A 22,479-nucleotide genomic window follows, 5' to 3' on the forward strand; every position below is an offset into this window, starting at 1 on the left:
TAAGTCTCTGCATTCGCATAGGAATGCATTGGCCAGCCTTCGGCCAATCAGCGCTGGCTCTGCCGGAGGAGGCGGAGTCTAAGGTCGGACCTGAATGGAGACTGGTGTGGAGCGATCTTAGACTCCGCCTCCTCCAGCAGAGCCAGCGCTGATTGGTCGAGTTCCGTACTCTGGCCAATCAGCACTGGCCAATGCATTTCTATGGGGAAAAGTTAGCTTGCGAAAATCGCAAACTGACAGGGATTTCCATGAAATAAAGTGACTTTTATGCCCCCACACATGCTTCCCCTGCTGTCCCAGTGTCATTCCAGGGTGTTGGTATCATTTCCTGGGGTGTCATAGTGGACTTGGTGACCCTCCAGACACGAATTTGGGTTTCCCCCTTAACGAGTTTATGTTCCCCATAGACTATAATGGGGTTCGAAACCCATTCGAACACTCGAACAGTGAGCGGCTGTTCGAATCGAATTTCGAACCTCGAACATTTTAGTGTTCGCTCATCTCTATTAAAGACTCCTCCCATAGGCCATTTGGTGCTCTGTATTCAGGCGATATATGTGCTGTTTCCATATGTCGCTTGTGACGGAACATATGACATTAGTCTTGTTCTCCTGATGGGGTTACAAATAAGAAGTCAGGTCTGGTTTAAGTAGTTATATTATGCTGCTTGAAGTGTTTGTTACATTGTACAATGACACAGCACTTATTTGGTTAATAGTGTGCAGATTGGGGTTAGTCACTATGTGATTGATCCACAACGTGGCATATTTTTGCTTTATTTTTTCTGTTTATGTTTTTGTCCTTTTATTGGTGCTATATGCAGTTTAATCAATATAAAGTAGTATTATATAAGGTGTATTTACACACTGTGATATTGCAGCCGTATCCTTGCTGCAATTTTTTCCGCAAAGTGGGCATGGGATTCGCATGTATCCCATCCACTTTGCAAGTACTGTAAAACGCCGCGGCCAAATAGCTGCGTTTCCGGCCCCGGCCTAAAAGTCTGCACATTTTACTGTGTTACTGCTTGAGAAAGGTCCTGTAGTCTTAGGACTGAAACGTTGCAATGGAATAAATCTTCACCCTTTTGATTCACATTTTTGGAGTAATGTCCAATTTTTTGCATTATATATAAAGATTGATTTTTGTGCAGCAATTTCACCATTAATATGTCTGAATCTATGACTGTGCTATTACTGGATTTGCCTTCATGTTCCAAAAATTCATGAATTTTGGGACCATCAGTAAAGGTCACAGCCAGGTTAGTGTTATCTTAGACTTTTGTACTCCATTATATTAAACTGAAGCCCATTGCTCATTGAAGCAAACGTTTGGCCAGTCTATTTGCTTATAATCTAAACTGTGTATATAAAGAATACACCATGTGAATACTGCAGTCTATGTGCGAAAAAAGCAAATAGAATCAGCTATCTGTGTATAAAGCATACGATGGACAGCTACATATTTTTTTGCCGGCGTCTACACTGTTAGAATTTGCTCCAAAGTTGCACCATGTTAGACAAATTTCAAGTTTCTTTAAGGATAACGCTTCTTTCCTGAGATGTTCACTGTCAATGCCATGTCCCTACTGAAATGAGATTTCTGACAACTTTGCACCAACTTTTTTTAAGAGTAAAATGTAAAGTCTTCCACTATTTTTGCACAAGGTAGCAAAAAAAAACTTTTACTACTGTTGAATGCAGGTGCAAATTTATTACGTGCAACATTTTTTAAGTCGGTTTTGCTGGCAGGAACATTGCTGTTATTTACAACTTTATGAAAATTCTGCACAATCTGCGCAAATTTGTTGCATGTTTAAAAATATCTACAGAAATTGTTCTAAGTTTTAGGCAACCAATCAGAGTGAGAACATGCAGCGCCTTTACATCGTTCTAAAAAGTCTAATTTCTTACTGCCTCGGGGTTGTGTTTGACTCAGACCTTTCCTTTACCCCTCATATTAAATCACTCACACTCTCGTGTCACCTCCACCTCAAAAACATCTCCAGAATACACCCTTTCCTTACCAGAGATACATTAAAGACCCTTATTATTGCTCTGTTTCACTTTTGCCTTGACTACTGTAACTCCTTACTAATCGGTCTTCCCCTCTACAATCTATCCTGAATGCAGCGGCCAGGCTCATCTATCAGGCTAGACGCTACAGCAATACCTCCGGTCTGTGCCAGTCACTACATTGGATGCCTATTCATTATAGAATAAAATATAAACTTATCACCCTCATCCACAAGGCTCTCCATAATGCTGCACCTCCCTACATTTCCTCCCTCATTTCTGTCTATCACCCAACCCGTGCTCTCCGTTTACTCAATGACCTAACACTTACATCCTCTATCATCAGAACCTCCCACGCTCGTATACAAGACTTCTCCCAAGTTGCACCACTTCTCTGGAATGCTCTACCCCAGACAATCAGATTAACTCCCAATTTCTACAGCTTCAAGCGCAAACTAAAGACACATCTTTTCAGAGAGGCCTATCCCAATTCCTAAATTAAACCCTTCCGTACCGTAATTAGATTCCCTAAATTTAACTCTCCTCTGTCCCCGCTCCCACATTACCCCACATGATATGATACCATTTCTGGCTAACTTTATATGTCCAAGCACCAGCTGCATGTTAAAGGACACGACTGCTGACGGCTCCCAGTTTGTGTAATGACAGTAACTTATATTACAACATTGTCTGACCCCTGTATAAGTAATGCCGCCCCTGCTACCTCTTGTGTCACCCCCTCTACCTCATAGATTGTAAGCTCTTGTGAGCAGGGCCCTCAGTCCCATTGTGTGAGGTGGCTATTTCTCTGTAATGTATTTTTGTCTCTGCTTGATCCCTACACCTTGTACAGCGCTGCGGAATATGTTGTCGCTATATAAATACAAGGTATTATTATTACCCATCTACAGCTATGCACTAACAGCACATACAGTCTAGTTTTCTCTCCTCTCTACAAACTGACACGTCCCTCAGCATTAGACTTGATATTGGGGCACAAAGAACCAGAAAAAGGGGCAAAGCCATTGCTAAATGTAGGCCTGAGTGCAGAGGTTTGTGGCAGCATACATGGCAGAGCTGAGCCTATACACAGCATACAGCACAGCTACATGTGTGAGGTAGCAGAGCTGTGTGTACTAGAGCAGCAGAGTTGTGTGTGTAGCAGAGCCGGCAGCACAGCCACAGCTCAGTACAGCACATGGTGGCCGGAGGACATTTTCATAGCCACACGGAGCAGCTCCATGTTCCACCTCCGAGCACATCATGGAGTCTGCCTTCTGTCTCCTCCCCTCCCATGTGACTGATCACATGCTCATGACATCATCCCAGGTCCTTAAGCCTGCTAATGTGGACCGTAGTAGAGGCATGGTGATGACGTCACGGCAGGTCCTTGAGCCCTGTAGGCTGTAGGCTGCCACATCTCCTGTCCCAGCCGGCTGTTGCCTGCGCTTCCCTGGAGCAGCTGTCGTCATTGTGCAGCTCTAGTTCTGCTGACGCCATGGACTGTGACACCATGGAGAATGACATTCTGGAGGCCTTGGAGGATTTAGGGTATGGCTGACCCATGTAGACTGGAGCATGTCCCTTCTTCTCATATTATCTCCCTGTATCATGTACAGTATGGGGCACTATGGGCATGGCTGTGGGGTTGGGGCATTGGCACAGCTTCTCTTCTGCAGATCTGCAGTACATGATCCAGCCCTGGTCTGCTACCATCACAGCTGTAATGTTCTCCAGCCCTATTCATTCCCTCCCAGCTCTGCAGCAGGCAATTGCTTAAGTAGCACTTCCCTACTGGTACAGCAGTGAGGATTTCACATAATCTTCAGCGCCTGTAGACTGCTATTCACAGCAGGCCTTCTGTATTCACCAGTTATCTCCTGTCCCTTCATGTGTAAGCAGTATTCCTTAGGAAGATCTATGTGAGACAAGGCAGTAGGGGTAGAGCTCATCCTGTATGTAAATGGCACAACCCAATTACTATTAGCGATTAAATGGCCGCACCTCATAAGCCTTGACTACATGAACTTACAAAAAAAAAGGAGACACCGAGCGACACTATAGTGTAGATCCATTGGATAGTGGTAGGATATAGTACAAATGGAAAGTATTCGATCAGTTGGCCTCTCACCTTTTGTTGTTTGGATTTGATGTCACAACAATATATACCAATGATAGGTGAGAGCGGCAGCGAATTCAACAGAACTGGGCACGTATATGAAATAAATAGAGATGTAGACCCCACCACTGGGAAAGGAGAATCACACTCACTGGTCGTGGATGACAATCAGAAGTGTGAACTGCAGTAACTTTGACAACGCGTTTCTGGCAAAGGGCTCTTTGTCCGAAACGCGTTTTGATCTTGTGAATAAAGTTATTGCGGTTCACACTTCTGATTGTCATCCATCCTTCATTCCTTGACCAGTGAGGGTGATTCTCCTTCCCCACTGGTGGGGTCCACATCTCTGTTTATGTTTGACTACATGACAGCCTTGGCTGCAGCGCACATTGTGCTGTCAAAGATCCCATCGTAACACTGACTGAAGCTCATGAAAGTAAATGTGGCCATGCTCCAACAGAAATCCAGCAAGTTTGGAATTTTTGGTGACTGGGGTGGTGCAGGTGTTAAGCAGTTACGATTCAGACAGGCGATCTTTGGCCACGCCATGAGTATTGTGGTAGGAGGAGGGTTTTTTAGCCCTAGCTTACATGGGGTATGATCATATGCCCACTCCATCCTTATTCATTGAATGGATGTACCATTTATTTACAGCATGGGATATACACGTGTAATTCCACCTGATTATCCAGACACATGCAAGCTTGGCTAGTGTCAATGTGTTATCAATAGGATATCAGAATAATAAGATCTCTGGTGGCGGATTAACTCTCTTGAGATCAAAGATTGCAGCATGTTGAGTTTTCTTTTTCCCAGCATTTGCCATTTGGTGGAGAATCTAAACTTCCTCACCGGGACACACTATATGAACCCGGGCAGATAGAGTTGGGGTCACCTGAATCAAACAGTGTTTTCCCCATGTCAATCGATTGGTGAGATGTCACGTTTATTTGTTAATACGTAAATAAGCTATTTGGAGTGATGAGGACATTGCCAATGCCCTTGTTGCTCCAAAGAGCTCATTTACATATTGACCAACAACCCTAACCTCTCTATCAGCAGGGCTGGGTTGATATGCCGGGCTCTGGTGACAGATTCCATTTAACAGCTCATGCCTGTATTTGGAGGTTTGATTTCGAAGATCAAGAAGTTATAGCTCACTGCTTTACACAGTCCATAAGGACTCACCTCAAAATGTGATTTGTGAGCCAAAGTTGCACTCCATTTGTTATTTATGTTGAACTTCATGTAGATTATTATTTGACAACTGCAGAAGCTATTGATCTACAGTAAGTGAACTGACCCTATACAATGTGATATTACATTATTGAATGTTGATCAGGATTATCAGAATAAGTGCACTGTTACACTTGATGTACCCATTCTAACTATATAACTTTACAGGTACAAAGGTTCCTTGATGGATGAGGGAGCCTTGATCCAAGCTGCTACTCAAGGAGCTCTTTCTCCAGAGTATACCAAGCTGTGCGCCTGGATTGTAGCTGAGCTAAAGTTGTTCTGCAAATTAGAGGAAAATGTAGAAGCGACTAATAGTAAGTACAAAATGTGAAATATATCTCTAAGTATAGACAAAGTAGCTTACATTTAAAGCAGATTTGTCACCTAAAAATTCTGATCTTAATAAGGATAGCACATCACGTCACAGCTTCTCCTGTCAGTCAAAACAAAGAATATAAAAAATATAATTTATAATATAATATAATAATATATAATATAATAATATAATATAAAAAAATAAATAATAAAAAATAATGTGCTGTTTGGCTAATAGGAGTGAGCTAATAAAACACTTAGGAGGAGTACAGTGTATTTATGAGGGGAGCGCTATTCACATCTTTCCCCGCCACTCCCAGTTGTGATTGACAGATTGCTGTGTTTCTTCTATGTATAGACAGTAGCCTGCCTGAGACCACCATTGGTTTTCAGAATAAGGGTATATTCACATGATCATGTTCTGTCCACTAAATGTGATTCATGTAGACTGTAAGCCCTCGCAGGCAGGGCCCTCTACCCCACTGTGCCAGTCGGTCATTGTTAGTATTATACCTACCTGTATATTCTGTGTACTGTATGTAACCCCCAAATGTAAAGTACCATGGAATTAATGGTGCTACATAAATAAACAATAATTATAATATGCCAACAACCTTTCCTGGACTGATCATGGCCATGTCAATAAAACTCACTGCAAAAGAGTGTTCGGTAGCGCCCCTGGTGTTTGGGGCTCCCTGCATCATAACTTACTATTGTGCAGTGAGTTACAGAATTACTGACATGCCTTTACCACTGCTTAGAGATTTGTTACAGGTAATCAAACACCTCACTCTAAGCAAAGGCCTTTGATTTGAATGGTCATTTGCTTAGAGTTACCGGTATGTACCATTCAACATTACTCCTGTTTCCAACAGGTGATTTTTTTTTTTTTGTCTTTCTTTTTTTAAACACCATGTGTCACTCTATGATACAAAGGTTGTGCTAAATAGCATAATGGGGCTTCCTTTTATGAAGCAAGTCGTTTACTCTCTGAACATACAATAAGTAATGGTATGGGGCACCTTTTAAATACTTTTCTCCGATTTATTATTGATGTGTTTTTTGTTTTGTTTTTTCACAGGCCCTTCCGAAGCAGAAGGGTTTCAGTTAGAAATGAGTGGTCTACTAACGGAGATGAACTGTCCATATGTATCTTTGACATCTGGAGATGTCACCAAGCGCCTTCTTGATAAGAAGAACTGTTTACTCTTACTAAGTAAGTGATATAGTTACTAATTTATCATAATGTGTATGTTATTTAGCCTAATAAATGAAGAATCATTAACCTATTGTGACATTTCATTAGTGAGTCCAAACTGTTCTTATCCCCTTTCTGATCCGCCGTACTAGTACGGTGGATGCCGGGTATTTAACTATGGCGGCCGCCATAGCCGCCGGATGTCTACTGTTTTATACAGTAGACACTCAGCACTAATGCGTACGATAGGTGATCGCATGCATTAACTCTTCCGATGTCTTGGTCAAAGCTGACCGAGGCGCCATTTTCCCGGCGGCGTGTAGGTGCCGCCATTTTTCCTGTGATCGCCGACACCCGGAGTAATCCCCAAGTGGGTCAAACAAATGCGATAGAAAAGTTTAAAAAAGTTAAAAAAAAATATTAAAAGTTCAAATCACCCCCCTTTCCCTAGAACACATATAAAAGTATGTAAATACTATGAAACACATACACATTAGGTATCTCCGTGTCCGAAATCGCCCACTCTACAAATCTGTACGGTAAATGTCGTAGCAGGAGAAAAAGTCAAAAGTGCCAAACCGCTGTTTTTTCACTATTTTACCTCTAATAAAAATTTGAATAAAAAGTGATCAAAGCAATAATAGTAATACTCTAAAATGGTAGAACTGGAAAGTACACCCAGCCCTGCAAAAAAAGACACCAGATACATCCCCGTACACGGAAGTATAAAAAGTTATGGGTGTCAGAATATGGCGAATTTTAGAAAAAAGTTAACACAATTTTGGATTTTTGTTAATGGGATTAAAATTTTCGTATTTTTCGGACTATAAGACGCAAAATTTGGGGGGAAAAGAAGGGTGCGTCTTATAGTCTGAATGTGGCGCCTGGCATCCGCTGTAATAGAGAGGCGGAAGCCGGCAAGTGATAGACGCCGAGGCCTGAGACATCGCTGCGCTCCTCTGCCCTGCATGAAGCCAGCAGCGGGAGGAGTGATGCTATTCTGCTCCTCCGTCCCCCCGCCGCTTGCTTCATGCAGGGCAGAGGATCGTAGCGATGTCTCAGGCCCCGGCGTCTATCCCTCCCCGGCATCCGCCTCTCTAGTACAGCGGATGCCGGGTCAGTATCGGCGGCCCCTTCTCTCCCCCGTACCTGTGAAGTTGCAGGCCGGCTCCTGCGCGGCGATATCGCAGGAGCCGACCTGTTCGGGTGACAGCCGGGAGCCTAATGAGGCTCCCCGGTCTGTCACTGCTATATATTAGTATTGCGACTGGGTCTATGACCAGCCGCCGTAATACTAATATACAGAATGTCCCATAGACGGCAATACACTTGTATTGCCGTCTATGGGACTTGCGATCAAGTGACCGCAGGTTCAAGCCCCCGGGGGGGAATAAAATAGTAAAAAAAAAAAAAAAAAAGCTTTAAAAATATGAAATAAATAAAAGTTCTAAATCACCTCCTGTTTTTTTTTTCAATACAAGGTGATCTAAGCAATAGATATCCCCCAAAATGGTATAACTAAAAAGTACAGCTGTCCCCGCAAAAAAAACGCTCTATGCATCCCCGTACAGCTGCAGGGTCACCTGTCAATGTGGCCTTGCAGCTGTTCCAAAACTACAACTCCCATATATTAAATATTTTACCAGTTTTTGCTTCAAAATTTTTTTTCCCTATTTTCCTCCTCTAAAACCTAGGTGCGTCTTATAGTCCAGTGCGTCTTATAGTCCAGTGCGTCTTATAGTCCGAAAAATACGGTAAATAAAACCATATAAATTTGGTATCCTCGGAATCGTACCGAAACACAGAATACAGGTGACAGGTCATTTTGACTGCAAAGTGAACGCCGTAAAAACGAAGCTCGTAAGAAAGTCGCATAAATGCACGTTTTGTTCAAATCCACCCCATTCTGAATTTTTTTCCAGCTTCCCAGTACATTGTACAGAATAATTAATAGTAGCATCTTGAATAAAAAATTGTCCTGCAAGCATTAACCCCTTAGCGACCCTTGACGTAACTGTACGTCATGGGTCGCATGGGGATGTATGGAGCGAGCTCACACGCTGAGCTCGCTCCATACACGGCAGATGCCGGCTGTATAATACAGCCAGGACCTGCCACTAACAGCAGCGGTCGGTGCCCGAGCCGATCGCTGCTGTTAACCCTTTACACACTGCGGTCAAACGTGACCGCAGTGTGTAAACGGCGCCGGCGGCATGGGCGCCGCCATGTTTTGCCGATCGCCGCCCTCCTGAACGTCACAAGAGGGCGGTGATCGGTTGCTATGACAGCCGGAAGCCTATTGAAGGCTTCCAGGCTTGTCTCTGCACTAGATCTATTAGACGATGCCAGAGGCCAGAGGCCTCGTCTGATAGAAGTGTTGGGATTTTGCTATTCACTGCAATACTGTAGTATTGCAGTGAATAGTATGAGCGATCAGACTCCCTAGGTTTCAAGGTACCTAAGGGGTCTGATCATAAATGTAACAGAAGAAAAAAAAAAGTTTTTAAAAGTATTAAAAAAATAAAAAAAATATAAAAGTTCAAATCACCCCCCTTTCCCTAGATCAGCTATAAAAGTAATTAAAGAACATTAAACATAAACATATTAGGTATCCCTGCGCTCCAAAATGCCCGAACTATTAGAATATTAAAACATTTATCCCGTACTGCGAACGGCGTAGCGGCAAAAAAAATAAAAACAGCCAAAAAGCGTTTTTTTCAACACTTTGCCTCCTATAAAAAATTGAATAAAAAGTGATCAAACCATCGGATCTTTCCCCAAATGGTATCAATAGAAACGTCATCTTGTCCCGCATAAAAAGACACCACAACCAGCTCCATACATGGAAATATGAAAAAGTTACAGGTGTTAGAACATGATGACACAAATTTTTTTTTCTATTTTGCAAAGTTTATCATTTTTTTAAAAGTATCAAAAAATTTCAAATACTATATAAATTTGGTATCACCGCGTTTGTACTGACACGTAGAACACAGGTAACATGTCATTTGTACCAAACAGTGAATGCTGTAAAAATTAAACCCATAAGAAAATGGCACAAATGCATTTTTTCTCCAATTGCACCTCATTCTGAATTTTTTTCCAGCTTCCCAGTACATTGCACAGCATATTGAATGGTGCCATTACAAAGTACAATTTGTCCCGCAAACAATAAGCTATCATGTGACTCTGTGAACTGAAAAATGAAAAAGTTATGGCTCTTGAAATGTGAGGAGGGAAAAACGAAAATGCAAAACCAAAAAATGGCCTGGTCCTTAAGGGGTTAAGAGCTCATATGGCTCTGAGAGTGGAAAAATAAAGTTATGGAGTTTGGAAAGAGGGGAGTCCAAAACGAAAATCAAAAAATGCCGTCGGTGGGAAGGGGTTAAAAGGCTTGTCCTTTACCCCTCTGTCAGGTAATAAGGGTGTCTTAAAGCAATTTGTCCTGCTCCAAAACCACTCAAATCCACTTCTGTTAGTTTAATGGACAGAGCTATTTGCTCCCTGCACACTCAGCACAAGGTTATTGCATGATCACCTGTTCATTTAAGCATACAATATTCTGCACATTACCCCGGCATTGCCAGGAAATGTGTGGCCGCCTACATATCCCCCTGGTGATAAGACATGACATAGCAGCAATGCACTGGATGTTACTTTGATGACATCTTGTGACTGCATAAGAAAATATGTTGCTGAATTGCCTTTTCTACAAGAATTTGTCAGGTCTACCAGATATAAATAAATGACAATGTACTGTTGTGATCCTGACTCTCCACAGCGTATTTAATATCAGAGCTTGAAGCTGCGAGAATGTTGTGTGTAAATATACCTGCGAAAAAAGAGCTAGATGGGGGCAGTGACGTTTTCAAGGAGCTCAAGACTATATGCATGACTCTGGGAATGTCCAAACCTCCAGCCAATATCACTATGTTCCAGTTTTTTAGTGGAATTGAGAAAAAGGTAAGTTTTGGGGGGTTTTATTAATTTTTTTTTTTTTTTTTGGGGGGGGGGGTGATCTGTGAAAGGTAGTACTATTCTCTTGGCAAAGTCTGCAGAGAGACTTTGTCTTGGTTTTAGAGACAATACAAATGCCTTACACCCACTTAAATACACACACTTACATGAGAAGTTGGAGGTCACAGATTTCAAGTATCTTAATTCCACCGTGTTATATATTTTATTAATTTTGTCATATATTTTATATTGTGCTTTTTTTTTTTTTTCCTAGTTAAAGGAAACTTTAGCAAAAGTGCCACCTAACCATTTAGGAAAGCCTCTCCTAAACAAGACCTTGGGGCCATCACATTGGGTGAGTCATTTACCTTCAATGTCTTTGATGACATATACCTTATTTGTATATGTATTGCTATAATGTGAAAAAGCATCTAATAGAGGGACAAGGCTGTGAATGGAAAATCATTTGACTTTAAAAATTCCCCAATTGTCCTCCACCTTGTGCAGGTGCATGTAAGCACAGGCAGCGATCATATGTCAGGGTGTCTCGACACGGTCTGATGACTTTGCACCCCAGTTTGAATAGAGGTAATGGTCAGAAATGTGCACCCCTACATTTCCAACTACTGCTTTTGTTTAAACTGGGGTGCAAGATACTCCAGTCCTTGTGAGGGGGGGGGGGGGGGTTACAGTTTTCTGCCATTAAAATCTGCTCTGAAAAACAACCTAATCTGCCCCATTGTTATCAGTGGGAGACAGTGACCGACACTTAGGGCTGGCCAATTAACTGAAAATAATCAAAATTGAAATTCTGTTCATTTAATCATCATGAACTAGCTCACATCAGTTATTTCGAGTTCATACCATCTTGTCTCACATTGCTATTGGATAAAGGATATGTGTGGTAGGGTAGTGTACTAAAATAATCATTCACTAAAGCTGCTGATGATGGGTGGTTACTCAATAGCAATGGAGGCACGGTAGGAGGGACGGTGCTCCAGGCAGCAAGGACATTTCCTCAGTGCTCCAAAAATCTACCGTAATTATAACTACCCAGCGATAAGGTGTGGCAAGGGCCCTTCCTTGCCACACCTGAATAATAGTCCTTAGACTTGAGGCTGTGTACTGAAACACTTATTTATGGATTTAGGATTTAATATCTATTTGGGAGCTGACAAATACCCTAAGACTAAGGGTGCATTCACACTAAGTAAATGCTAGCTTATTTTGTAGAGTAAAATTACACTTGTAAATTTTGCTATCCCATTGACTTCAATGATATTTTTTTACAAGTGTAAAAATACGCCTGTAAAAAATACGCCTGTAAAAATACGCCTGTAAAAATACGCCTGTAAAATGTCATTGAAGTCAATGGGATAGCAAAATTTACAAGTGTAATTTTACTTTACAAAATAAGCTAGCGTTTACTCAGTGTGAATGCACCCTAAGGGTAAGTTCACACGGAGTAAAATGGAGTGTATTTCGGAGTGTAATTTTTACACGTGTAAAAAATTTACACGTGTATTTTGGAGTGTTTTTTTTACACGTGGCGTTTCAGTAGCGTTTACGGAGCGTTTTTTGGAGCGTTTACTGAAGTGGTTTTTTTACACGTGTAACGCTTCAGTAAACACTCCAAAAAACGCTCCGTAAACGCTACTGAAACGCCACGTGTAAAAAAAAAAAACCACTCCAAAATACACGTGTAAATTTTTTTACACGTGTAAAAATTACACTCCAAAATACACTCCATTTTACTCTGTGTGAACTTACCCTTAGATGCTCTCGGAGCTGATGTGATTGTTTGGTGACCAGTAAGTCCTGTGTCCCCTTCTCTTTTTCCACAGCCTTTAGGGTTTTACTGACTCCCTGCCCTTACATCCATATTTGTCTTTTCCAGGAGAAAATTGAAGGAATAAATCAAGCCATAACCAACGAATATGACGTCCGGAGGAAAATGTTAATAAAACGTCTGGATGTGACTGTTCAGTCATTTGGCTGGTCAGACAGGGCCAAGGTAAAAATGATACAAGCTGTATGACGGTGTGTAATATATTACCATGGTATCATGGGCTGTATTATATATTGTAGGATTTGATGTTAGATGGGCAGCAGTTCAGCCTTTTATGTGTGACCTGTATAGCTTGGGTTACATTCTATATCGCATAGCAGAAACATCTATGAAAAGTGATTGGGTTTTAATTTCCACATTTTAGACTTTTTTATAATTTATAGATTAAGCTCATTTCAGTTTTTTTCTCTCCTATAGTAAAGCAGTCTGATTTTTCCAGTGAAATTTCATGACATAGACTTTGATGGTAAATTGACTCACTATTGTGGGAAAACTTCAATTGCAGTCATTACCACTAGAGGGCGTCAGTGGGTGTAAAATTATCCCTCTCTATAAAAGCCGATCATGGCAATGGTTTTATCTTCCAATCTTTTCTACATGCATCAATGCTGATATCTTTGTGCACACGATAAATTATTCCTTTTAATAACCTCTCCATTACTTCTTTCATTGGAAACAGAGTCAGTCTGAAAAGTTGGCAAAGGTTTACCAGCCGAAACGTGCGGCCTTATTAAGTAAAAGCTCCATTTCTGTTGCCCACCTGTTGGCAGCTCGACATGATCTCTCAAAAATCTTGAGAACTAGCAGTGGCTCAATCCGGGAGAAAACTGCTTGTGCCATTAATAAGGTGGGTAGAATAAAATCAATAATTATTTCATTTAGACCTTGACTTTTTTTGGTGTTTTTTGGAAATGACTTATTGTTTAAGGCTGAGGCCTCACGTCGCAGAAACGCAGTTTTTTGGGGGGTTTGTTGCAGATTTTTCTACAGTTTTTGAGCTAAAGCCAAGAGTGGCTACAAAAGGAACGGGAACTATAAAGGAAATTCTTATACGTCTCCCTTCTGTTCAATTCGCTCCTGTATTAGGCTCAAAAAACTGCCGCAAAATCTGGAGCAAAAAAAGCTGTGTTTCTGCAATGCGGGGCCTCAATTTAAATCATATTTTTATATTAAACATATTTTGGTGATGTTTGCAGTATTTCATGTTATTATTGAACTGTACAAACTCTAGAAATCTTGCAATTCCAAATCTCGCCACTAAGCCTAAAATAATCCCTGACTTCCTTGAGGTGGTCCATGGGCCATTGACTCAGTGGTCTTGGAGTAGACCCTATTGATTTGTATGAGAGAGTCTTGTAGGCATGCTGTGTCACCTCTGCAGAGGGGATAAGCTATTGGGACGTAGATTCTGTGTTTTCACTACATATAAGCTGTGATCACTATTGCTGGTAAATGAGGGACGCAGTGAGATGCAGCCAAGAATTCTACAAAAAATAGGAGACCTCAGCGTATTATGTGGCCAGAGTCAGAACTGCAGGATTTTTAAGAATTCTTTTTAAAATCTAAATAACATGGAATTTTTTTTTTTATTTTTTTTTTTAAATCATCAGGTATAATTCTTTATAAACATGTTTTAACATAAAATTTGATTACAAAAAAATATATACTTTCTGGTGACACATTAGCTTTAATGTATTCTTTTCTTTTTAGTTTCTGGTGTGAGTAAAAATATATATGTATGTGTGTATATATATATATATATATATATATATATATATATATATATATATATATTGTTTTTATTTATTTATTTATTTTTTTTTTACATTATTCAGTTGGTTGAGGCAGCATAACTGGGAAGATTAACAAAATTAGTAACAGTGAGAAATACATTCAACTTATCAGAATACAATTCATATTTTCTGAGGTGTTTCAGAAAGTATTACATGTTGATGACTTGTAGCTACAGTAGGTCAGTAAGGGTCAGTTCACAAGTGAACTGCCCGCGCGGGTTTTGACACCGAGAGAGACGCGGTGAGCCGCATCTCTCTCTTGTCAAAACCCGCCTGCCGCGACCATCGGGAGCTGCCGGGGGCGGAAGCCGCGCGGCTTCCGCCTGAAGATAGGGCAGGTTGTTTCTTTTCTCCGCTAGCGGCAGCCCGCCGCTAGCGGAAAAAAAAGCCCGGCGGTCTACATAGACCACCATTGTAAAGGGGCGGATTTTGAAGCGAAATCCGCTGTCAAAATCCGCCCCTTTGCCCACGTGTGAACTAGCCCTAATATGTGATCAGTGGGGATTCAACACCTTAGATACCACTGATCAATTGTATCGAAATACAGCTACAGCCTCTTCCCTGTGTCAGTGATATCATGTTCATCATCAATGAATGGGGATGAGCTGCAGCGCCAAGCATAGCCCCTATGTATTATATACTGCGCTGTGCTTTTAGTGAAGAGACATTGCAGGTACTGTAAAACACAGCGGCTTAAATCTTATTAGACTTGCAAGTAAAAATTTTCTAGGCAACCAGTTTTATTAGAGGTCCCCACTGCACAGGTTCAAAGACTGCCACATGCACTGAACATATGCTGACGTATAACTAAACTTTACAAACAAAAAAACCTCTTGACTTGCGAAAAGTTATGTTTGATGTGACTCCTATTGCTAAACGTAACCACTGCCAATCTGAGCGATGTGCCCGACTGGCTTTATTTGGCTCTCCTTAGACTGGTATGTAGGCTCTGCCCTTTTTGTTTTAGTCATTGGTGGAGGCCTCAACACTGATGAAAGCTTTGTCACTAATTCTTCTGAAAATTTAGTTGCTTTTTTTTTTTTTTTTTTTTTGTAAAACTGCACATCAAATAGTATACAGGCTAAAAGAAACAAGCCATCACATACACTCACACATTTATATATATGTGTGTGTGTGTGTGTGTGTGTATATATATATATATATATATATATATATTATATACCCAAACACACATACACATTTATTATTATTTATTTATCTGTAAATAAGGAGGCTTAAAATAACATATCAGCCGGTTCCGGTGGACAGTCTCTATTTAGATGTCCAGTTTTTATTTTCCTTCTTCCTGTGCGGTGTATTGAGCGCTGAATCTTTGTTTGAACGAAGCATTACTGTTCATCACTGTTGTTCTCCTGTATAAGCCAATGGTCACAAACACTGGGGACCCGAACAGAGAGACAATACAGATTCCCCAGCCTAACAGACAGGTATATACATATATATTTATATATGCTATTTTAAGCCTCTCTATAGAGAACCAAAACACTCTTTTGAATATTTATTCCTTCTTAAGCAGGGTTCACACTAGCGTCGGTGTCCAACAGCTAGTGTCCGCGCAGGATGTAAGGATGTCTGCAGCCCACTGTAGGGCCGCCCTTACATCAGTAATAAGGAAAACGCTCACTTTTTTTAGGTTCAGAATGAAAATAAACATAAAAAAACTAACATACTAAAATAAGGCTACCTACCATGTAAGGGGGCGTTCACACTAGCGTCGGTGTCCGATGCTAATGTCCGCGGAAAATCTTGCGCAGACATTAGCATCGGACACTAGGTGTGTCCGTTACATTTCACATTATTTTAAATGGGACATCATGCAGTATCCTTTACTATCCGTGTGTGTCCTTAACTGTCCGTTCACAAAGATGTCCGAGTTTTCAAGCGGACAGCTAAATCCTACATTTTAGGGTTTTTTATGTTTATTTTCATTCTGAGTGGGCTGCAGACATCCTGAAGACTGGCTTTTAAAGTGTGAATTGATTTTTCTATCAAGTAATGAAATTCCCAGCATAAACTTAGGAGTTTAATTAACATCTTTTAACTTTAGTCTTCTTACTGCTGTGATCTGGTTTCCTGTGTGGGGGGAGATGGTGTCTGTAAGCTCATTGCACCTAGAATGAATTTAGCTCCTGATCATATATACATAGATATAGAATATATAGTCTGCGTCTATTTCAACTTATTATTCTTTGGTAGTATATACTAACATAAGTATCTTACAAGTGTAAGAAGAAGATAAGAGAAGTCCATGTTGAAATGCAAATGCAGCGTTACCACCAGTATTAATCAGATACCATACTATTGGTTCATAAATAAGTAACACCATCTGGGTATAAAGCAGAAGTGATTCCTTATTAACCCCCTGTGGGATTTATTTCTCTTTTTTGTTTGGTAGTGCGTAATGCTCGAACATTAAAGGGAACTTGTCAGGACAATTTACTGTCCCAAATTGCCCTGTTATTACTCAGTCTGCGGCCACATTATATATATATATATGTAGTGCTTTATCAGATACATCTCTGGGGCTCCGATCACCTGCACTGTTCTTCAGCTAAGCCAGAAATGTACACCCTGTCTATGCTGCGCATGCGCCTTGAAACCTTGATGGACTTCACTGAAGAACTGTATTGGTGCAGCTTTTTTTTTTTTTCCCTCCACCTTCCCCTGCTTAGGAAAAAAAAATTATCCTGGACAACCCCTTTAATGGTATAGAGTGACGGGCTCATACAGTACCCAGAGCAACTGCATTTGTTCTCATTGATGATAATGTAAAAAACTTAATGACGCTCTGTTCTATCATATTTGTTTACTTTTGTAACAGAAGAAAAATTGCAGCATGCACAACTTTTTTCTTCCATCAGAAAAGTAAAAGACATGACGGCAGAAAGCTGACATTGTGGTTTTTTACATGGTTATTGAATGCAGACTGACACCAGATGGTGGGAGATCCAAATGCATCCATCACGATAACCGAAGTGTAAATCCACCCCTACTCAATATAGTGACATATATTATGTCTAAATACATTTCATAAAAATCTATTTAAATATTTATTCCACATTAGAGCAAATAAATCAGGAGTTAAAGTAGTAGGCAAAGTATGTTAGATGAAATGTTTCTTCGTATGTCAATATGGCTGCTATATATGTTTAAAGGGAGTCTGTCAGCCGGGAAAACTGCAGCTCCATTATGGAGAAAAAATTGTTTTATTAATATGCAGATTACTTGCAAGGGGCTTTTGGAGCGTTTGTTATCCTTCCCAGGATTCACTCTGTGCTGTAGATAACCTCCTTTACTTTCTGCCCAATAATAAAGGATGGTGGGCTGAGCTGGGCAGCAGTTAGGGGGAAGTAATCTACAGCATAGAGCGAAACCTGGGAACATAAAAAAACACCCCAAAAGCTTTAATTGCCTAATTTGCATATACATAGAACAACAGTTTTCTCGATAATGGAGCTGCAATGCTGAATAACACGCTGTAGGCAAATTTGTAAAGTGTTTTACTGAACTGCAAGATACTTTTAGTACTTTGACCAGGATTTTCCTGCTGACAGACTTCCTTTAGGGTCAGTGCACACAGAGTTTTTTTGGCGCTGATTTTGATTCTGAATCTGCCTCAAACTCAGCCTCCAAAAAAAAACTCCCAATAGAGTTCTACTGGGAGGCTGATTTTGAGGCGGATTCAGAATCAAAATCAGCGCAAAAACAAACTCTGTGTGACTTGACCCTCAATGTTCTGCCTCTCCATTTGAGATCAAAGGCTGAGAATACACTTTGACCCTTTTTAGATATTTTTTTATGGCAAGGTAAATGACCCAAAATAGGCTTTCTGACTCTGTCCAGGTTCAATCGGGGATCTATTTTCCTGACATCGGACTATATACCTTGGCCGTCAATATGAGAATCATACGGACTGAATTAGTCATTGTTGTTATTGACATTGTTAATTGCTCCTTACTTATCATCTTGAATAATTTTTGATAACAAGGTTGCCTGTTAGGTACAATGTTGAAATGTGTTTTTGTATGGTCATGTTTTTCAGAAACCTTTATAACTGAATTACTAGTAATATTTGTCCTCAATTACAGGTGTTAATGGGTAGAGTTCCTGATAGAGGTGGTCGACCAAATGAAATAGAGCCTCCTCCCCCAGAGATGCCTCCTTGGCAGAAGAGACAAGATGGACCCCAGCAGGGTGGTAGAGGTGGAGGACGAGGTGGTTATGAACAGTCTTACAGTGGTCGAGGAGGCTATGAACATGGCGGAGGAAGGGGTGGCTATGAACACGGTGGAGGTAGGGGTGGCTATGAACATGGCGGAGGTAGGGGTGGCTATGAACATGGCGGAGGACGGGGCAGCTATGAACATGGCGGAGGAAGAGGCGGATATGAACATGGCGGAGGAAGAGGCGGATACGAACATGGTGGAGGAAGAGGAGGCTATGAACAAAGCGGTGGTCGAGGAGGACGTGGTAGCTATGATCATGGTGGCAGCAGAGGTGGTAGAGGAAGCAAAGTTCAAGGAGGATGGACAGATGGAGGTGGCAGTAATACTGGTGGACACTATCAAGATAGTGGCTATAGAGATTCTGGATTTCAAACTGGGGGTTACCAAGGTGGTGGTGGATACCAAGGTGGTGGATATCAAGGAAACAGTGGTGGTTATCAAAGTTCGGGTAGCTACCAAGGAGGAGGAGGAGGATATGGTGGTTACCAAGGTTCTTCCTACACAGGAGGTGGATTTCAGGGTGGAGGCTATCAACAAGACAACAGATATCAAGATGGTGGCCATCAGAATGACCGAGGTGGTAGCCGGGGAGGTGGAAGAGGAGGGCGCGGTGGCCGTGGTGGAAGAGGAGGACATGGTGGTTGGAGTGGTCGGGGAGCACAGAGCTACAACCAAGGGGGTCAATTTGAGCAGCACTTTCAACATGGAGGTTATCAATATAATCAGTCTGGTTTTGGACAAGGAAGGCACTACACCAGTTGAGATGATTCCAACTATGATTAAAGTAGAGCTCAGGTAATAAGAGTGATACACTGATCAGAAAAGATTTTTTTATTTTTTTTTTTTCGTTCAGGCTATGCTGGCTGAAACAGCCAATTGCATGCATAAAAATAATAAAATCCTATTCCTACGAAGTTTTTTTTTTTTTTTTGGGTGATTTTCTGTTGAATCACACACCTTTCATACAATTTAGTACAGTGTGAATTTTGCAACCTTCTTTCACTACTGAGCAGTTGCTGTAAGTGCGTTACACCAATTGACAATACAATTATAACTAGAAATGGCCCATATTACACCATGGGTCTCGTCATACATGTATTACATGTATGACCTCACTGATGGAAATGGGTCATGTATACTATAGTTCCCTCTAGCAACCACTTCAAAAGACATAAGCCGCTAGTGTCAACTTTCCCGACTCTTGGGAGCTAGATCCACCAAATTAGGTGGTTGGCTGGAATACTCATGTTAAAAGATTGGTCTAGGATGAGACTAATTCATTCTGGTGGATCTACAGCATCACATTTTTTTTGTGTGTGTTCGCCTCTTGGCTACGAGAATCTTTTACATGACATAATGTATTTTTTTTTTCTGTTATGGTCTCAATACCTAAAAATTACAAGGTTTTCCCTTATCCCCCAGTTTTGTTTGTGACCCTCCAAGTCCATATATACTGATTTGTTGGCACATGGGGAGTCCATGGTAGTGGTGTCACTGCTGCGGCTAGCAGGTGGCCACTGAAGTCTGCTTTCTCTGTGAATATGCACAGAATGGGTTTGAGAAATTTTTAGTTTTGGCGCGCTACTTGATCCAGACAGTGAACGTGGTTTTTTTTTCTGTATTTTTGTAGTGTTTCTGTTGGGAATTTTGATAGCAATAACCACTGTTGAGACAGAAAATGTTTGGCATTTTAGTAAAGAATTTTGTAATTTTTTTAATTTTTTTTAAGCCATTTTCTTCATTGCCTCTGCTGGGATTTTTTTGCAAGTTTTTTTTCATTACTTTTCCATTGGCTGTGGAGGTTTCTTTTCTGATGGGTTAAGCTTTGTTACATGAGCTCTACTGCAGGCAGTCCAGAATGTCTCTAAAACGCATTCTGTGTTTAGCCATAGGGGACAATACGGTTTTAGCATGGTATATCAGTGATCAACATTTACATACTTTAAGTGCAGTTATCATACATCATAACTTTTACTTGCCCAGCAACACAATGGCTATTTCAGTTAGTGTGTAATATTACTTGAAGATCTCTCAAAGTAGACACCTTACTTTGTAGCTCGTGCATACTCTCTTCCCATCTAGTCCTGCCGAGTATTTTTTCTTTTTTTTTTTTTTTCTTTTTTTTTTTTTTTGTGTGGCAGGGGGTGGTTGTGGTCTCCATTTTATTTTATTTTTTTTTCCCTTAAATAAATGCACTACAACTTGGGCAACGGAGTTTATGTCCAAGTATATTCTCTACGAATGCTGCAGGAAACAAAGCCTGTGTGGGTTTGTAACGTTTATTACGCCTTTAACCAAGAGCCACATACTGCTTTTTGCTGGTTTTTCTTTGTACATAAAGCATTGTGAAGCTGTGAAAGAAGCCTTTTCCGAGAATGCTGATTGTATGAAAGGTGAGCAATAAAGTTCCTGAATGGTTGCCGTCTCTTCTTGACATTCATCTATGGTAGTTTATTTAACAAGGGTGTAATAAAGGCCGGAGCTTGAAGTATTGGCGATGTGATATACTAGTGGTAGTCATGGAGGCTGGTAGTTGATTTATTGCCTCAATCTTTGGCATGGTAATGTCTGTTACGCTAGGTTCACACTAGCACTCGGACACTCCATCCCAGATTCTGCTTAAACTTGGCGGAGAGAAAAGTCCTGTAAACCCATTATAGTCTATGGGATCCTCAAGTAAGTGGGCTCGAAGGATGGAAACATGAATGCTAGTGTGAACCTAGGACACTGAGACTCAGGTTCATGACGCGTGGTATATTTGAGGGCCGAGAAACACTGCTTGAAGACACACAAATAACTGCAACTGCTAAACTCCACCATGACACATGATATAATCCTAGATTCACACCACTAAACTTCACCCGTGAAGCTCGGTTCATGTGTTTGCTGAATTGAACGGCGTGCCAAGAGAGAGACTTCTGCATAATGGTAATCGATACTGCTAGGAGTCCATAACTCTCAACGGCATACTGTCTTGTACTGGTTATAGTATGGTACAGTATCTTACTGGGATTGTAGAGAACTATATTGCTAGGAGTCCCTCTCACTGCGTGATGATCAGACCAGTAAATCAGATGAACCGAGTTTTAGTCTAAGGGCCCCTTTACACGGCGTAAGCGCTCGACTCATTCCGAGCCGTACACGCGAGCGCTTCTAAACACTTCCCATTCACTTCAATGGGAGCGTGCGTAAAGCCGGCTTTACGAGCGCTCCCATTGAAGTGAATGGGAAGTGTTTAGAAGCGCTCACGTGTACGGCTCGGAATGAGCCGAGCGCTTACGCCATGTGAAGGGGCCCTCATAAATGGAGACTTAAAGAAATTTCTTTACTAGTTGGAAATAAAAGATAACAAAAACCGTATAAGGTTGGGGTCCCACGTGCCATAAATGCTGTGGCGGGAAGTGGCGAACGATCAGCACTAGTAAGCTCTTATATGCTATGGTTAATAGACAAAAAGAAAAAATGTAAAACTTTCCACCATGATGCACTACAACACAGAAGCAATTTGTCAGGGAAATGTGAGCTAATAAGAACCTACGCAAGACACAAATTCCAAATGCAGTATGGTTTGTTGTGATGCTGCAATATTAAAATGACATAAGAATGGTTTCACAAGCAGCATTTATTTTTCATGGGGTGGGTTTGGTTTTTATGCAGCCAGAAGTTACATTCAAGTCTATAGTGAAATACTAACTGCACATTTTCTTTCTGAGAATTTTTTTTCTAGATTCTTTTCTAAATGCAACA

The 22,479-nt window shown here is 41.0% G+C and overlaps 1 protein-coding gene across 1 annotated transcript; it reads left to right on the plus strand.

The window, feature by feature from the left end:
* The first annotated feature begins 3,421 nt into the window (after window positions 1-3,421).
* Window positions 3,422-21,149, plus strand: FAM98A (family with sequence similarity 98 member A). Its single transcript, XM_075267496.1, has 8 exons — window positions 3,422-3,566; window positions 5,539-5,687; window positions 6,770-6,904; window positions 10,668-10,849; window positions 11,118-11,198; window positions 12,741-12,857; window positions 13,372-13,539; window positions 18,595-21,149. The coding sequence occupies exons 1-8, from the start codon at window positions 3,514-3,516 to the stop codon at window positions 19,492-19,494; spliced, it is 1,785 nt and encodes a 594-aa protein (XP_075123597.1). The 5' UTR covers window positions 3,422-3,513; the 3' UTR covers window positions 19,495-21,149.
* Window positions 21,150-22,479: the final 1,330 nt, after the last annotated feature.

Source organism: Leptodactylus fuscus, chromosome 3, assembly GCF_031893055.1.
Source record: "Leptodactylus fuscus isolate aLepFus1 chromosome 3, aLepFus1.hap2, whole genome shotgun sequence".
Classification (NCBI taxonomy): Eukaryota; Metazoa; Chordata; class Amphibia; order Anura; family Leptodactylidae; genus Leptodactylus; species Leptodactylus fuscus.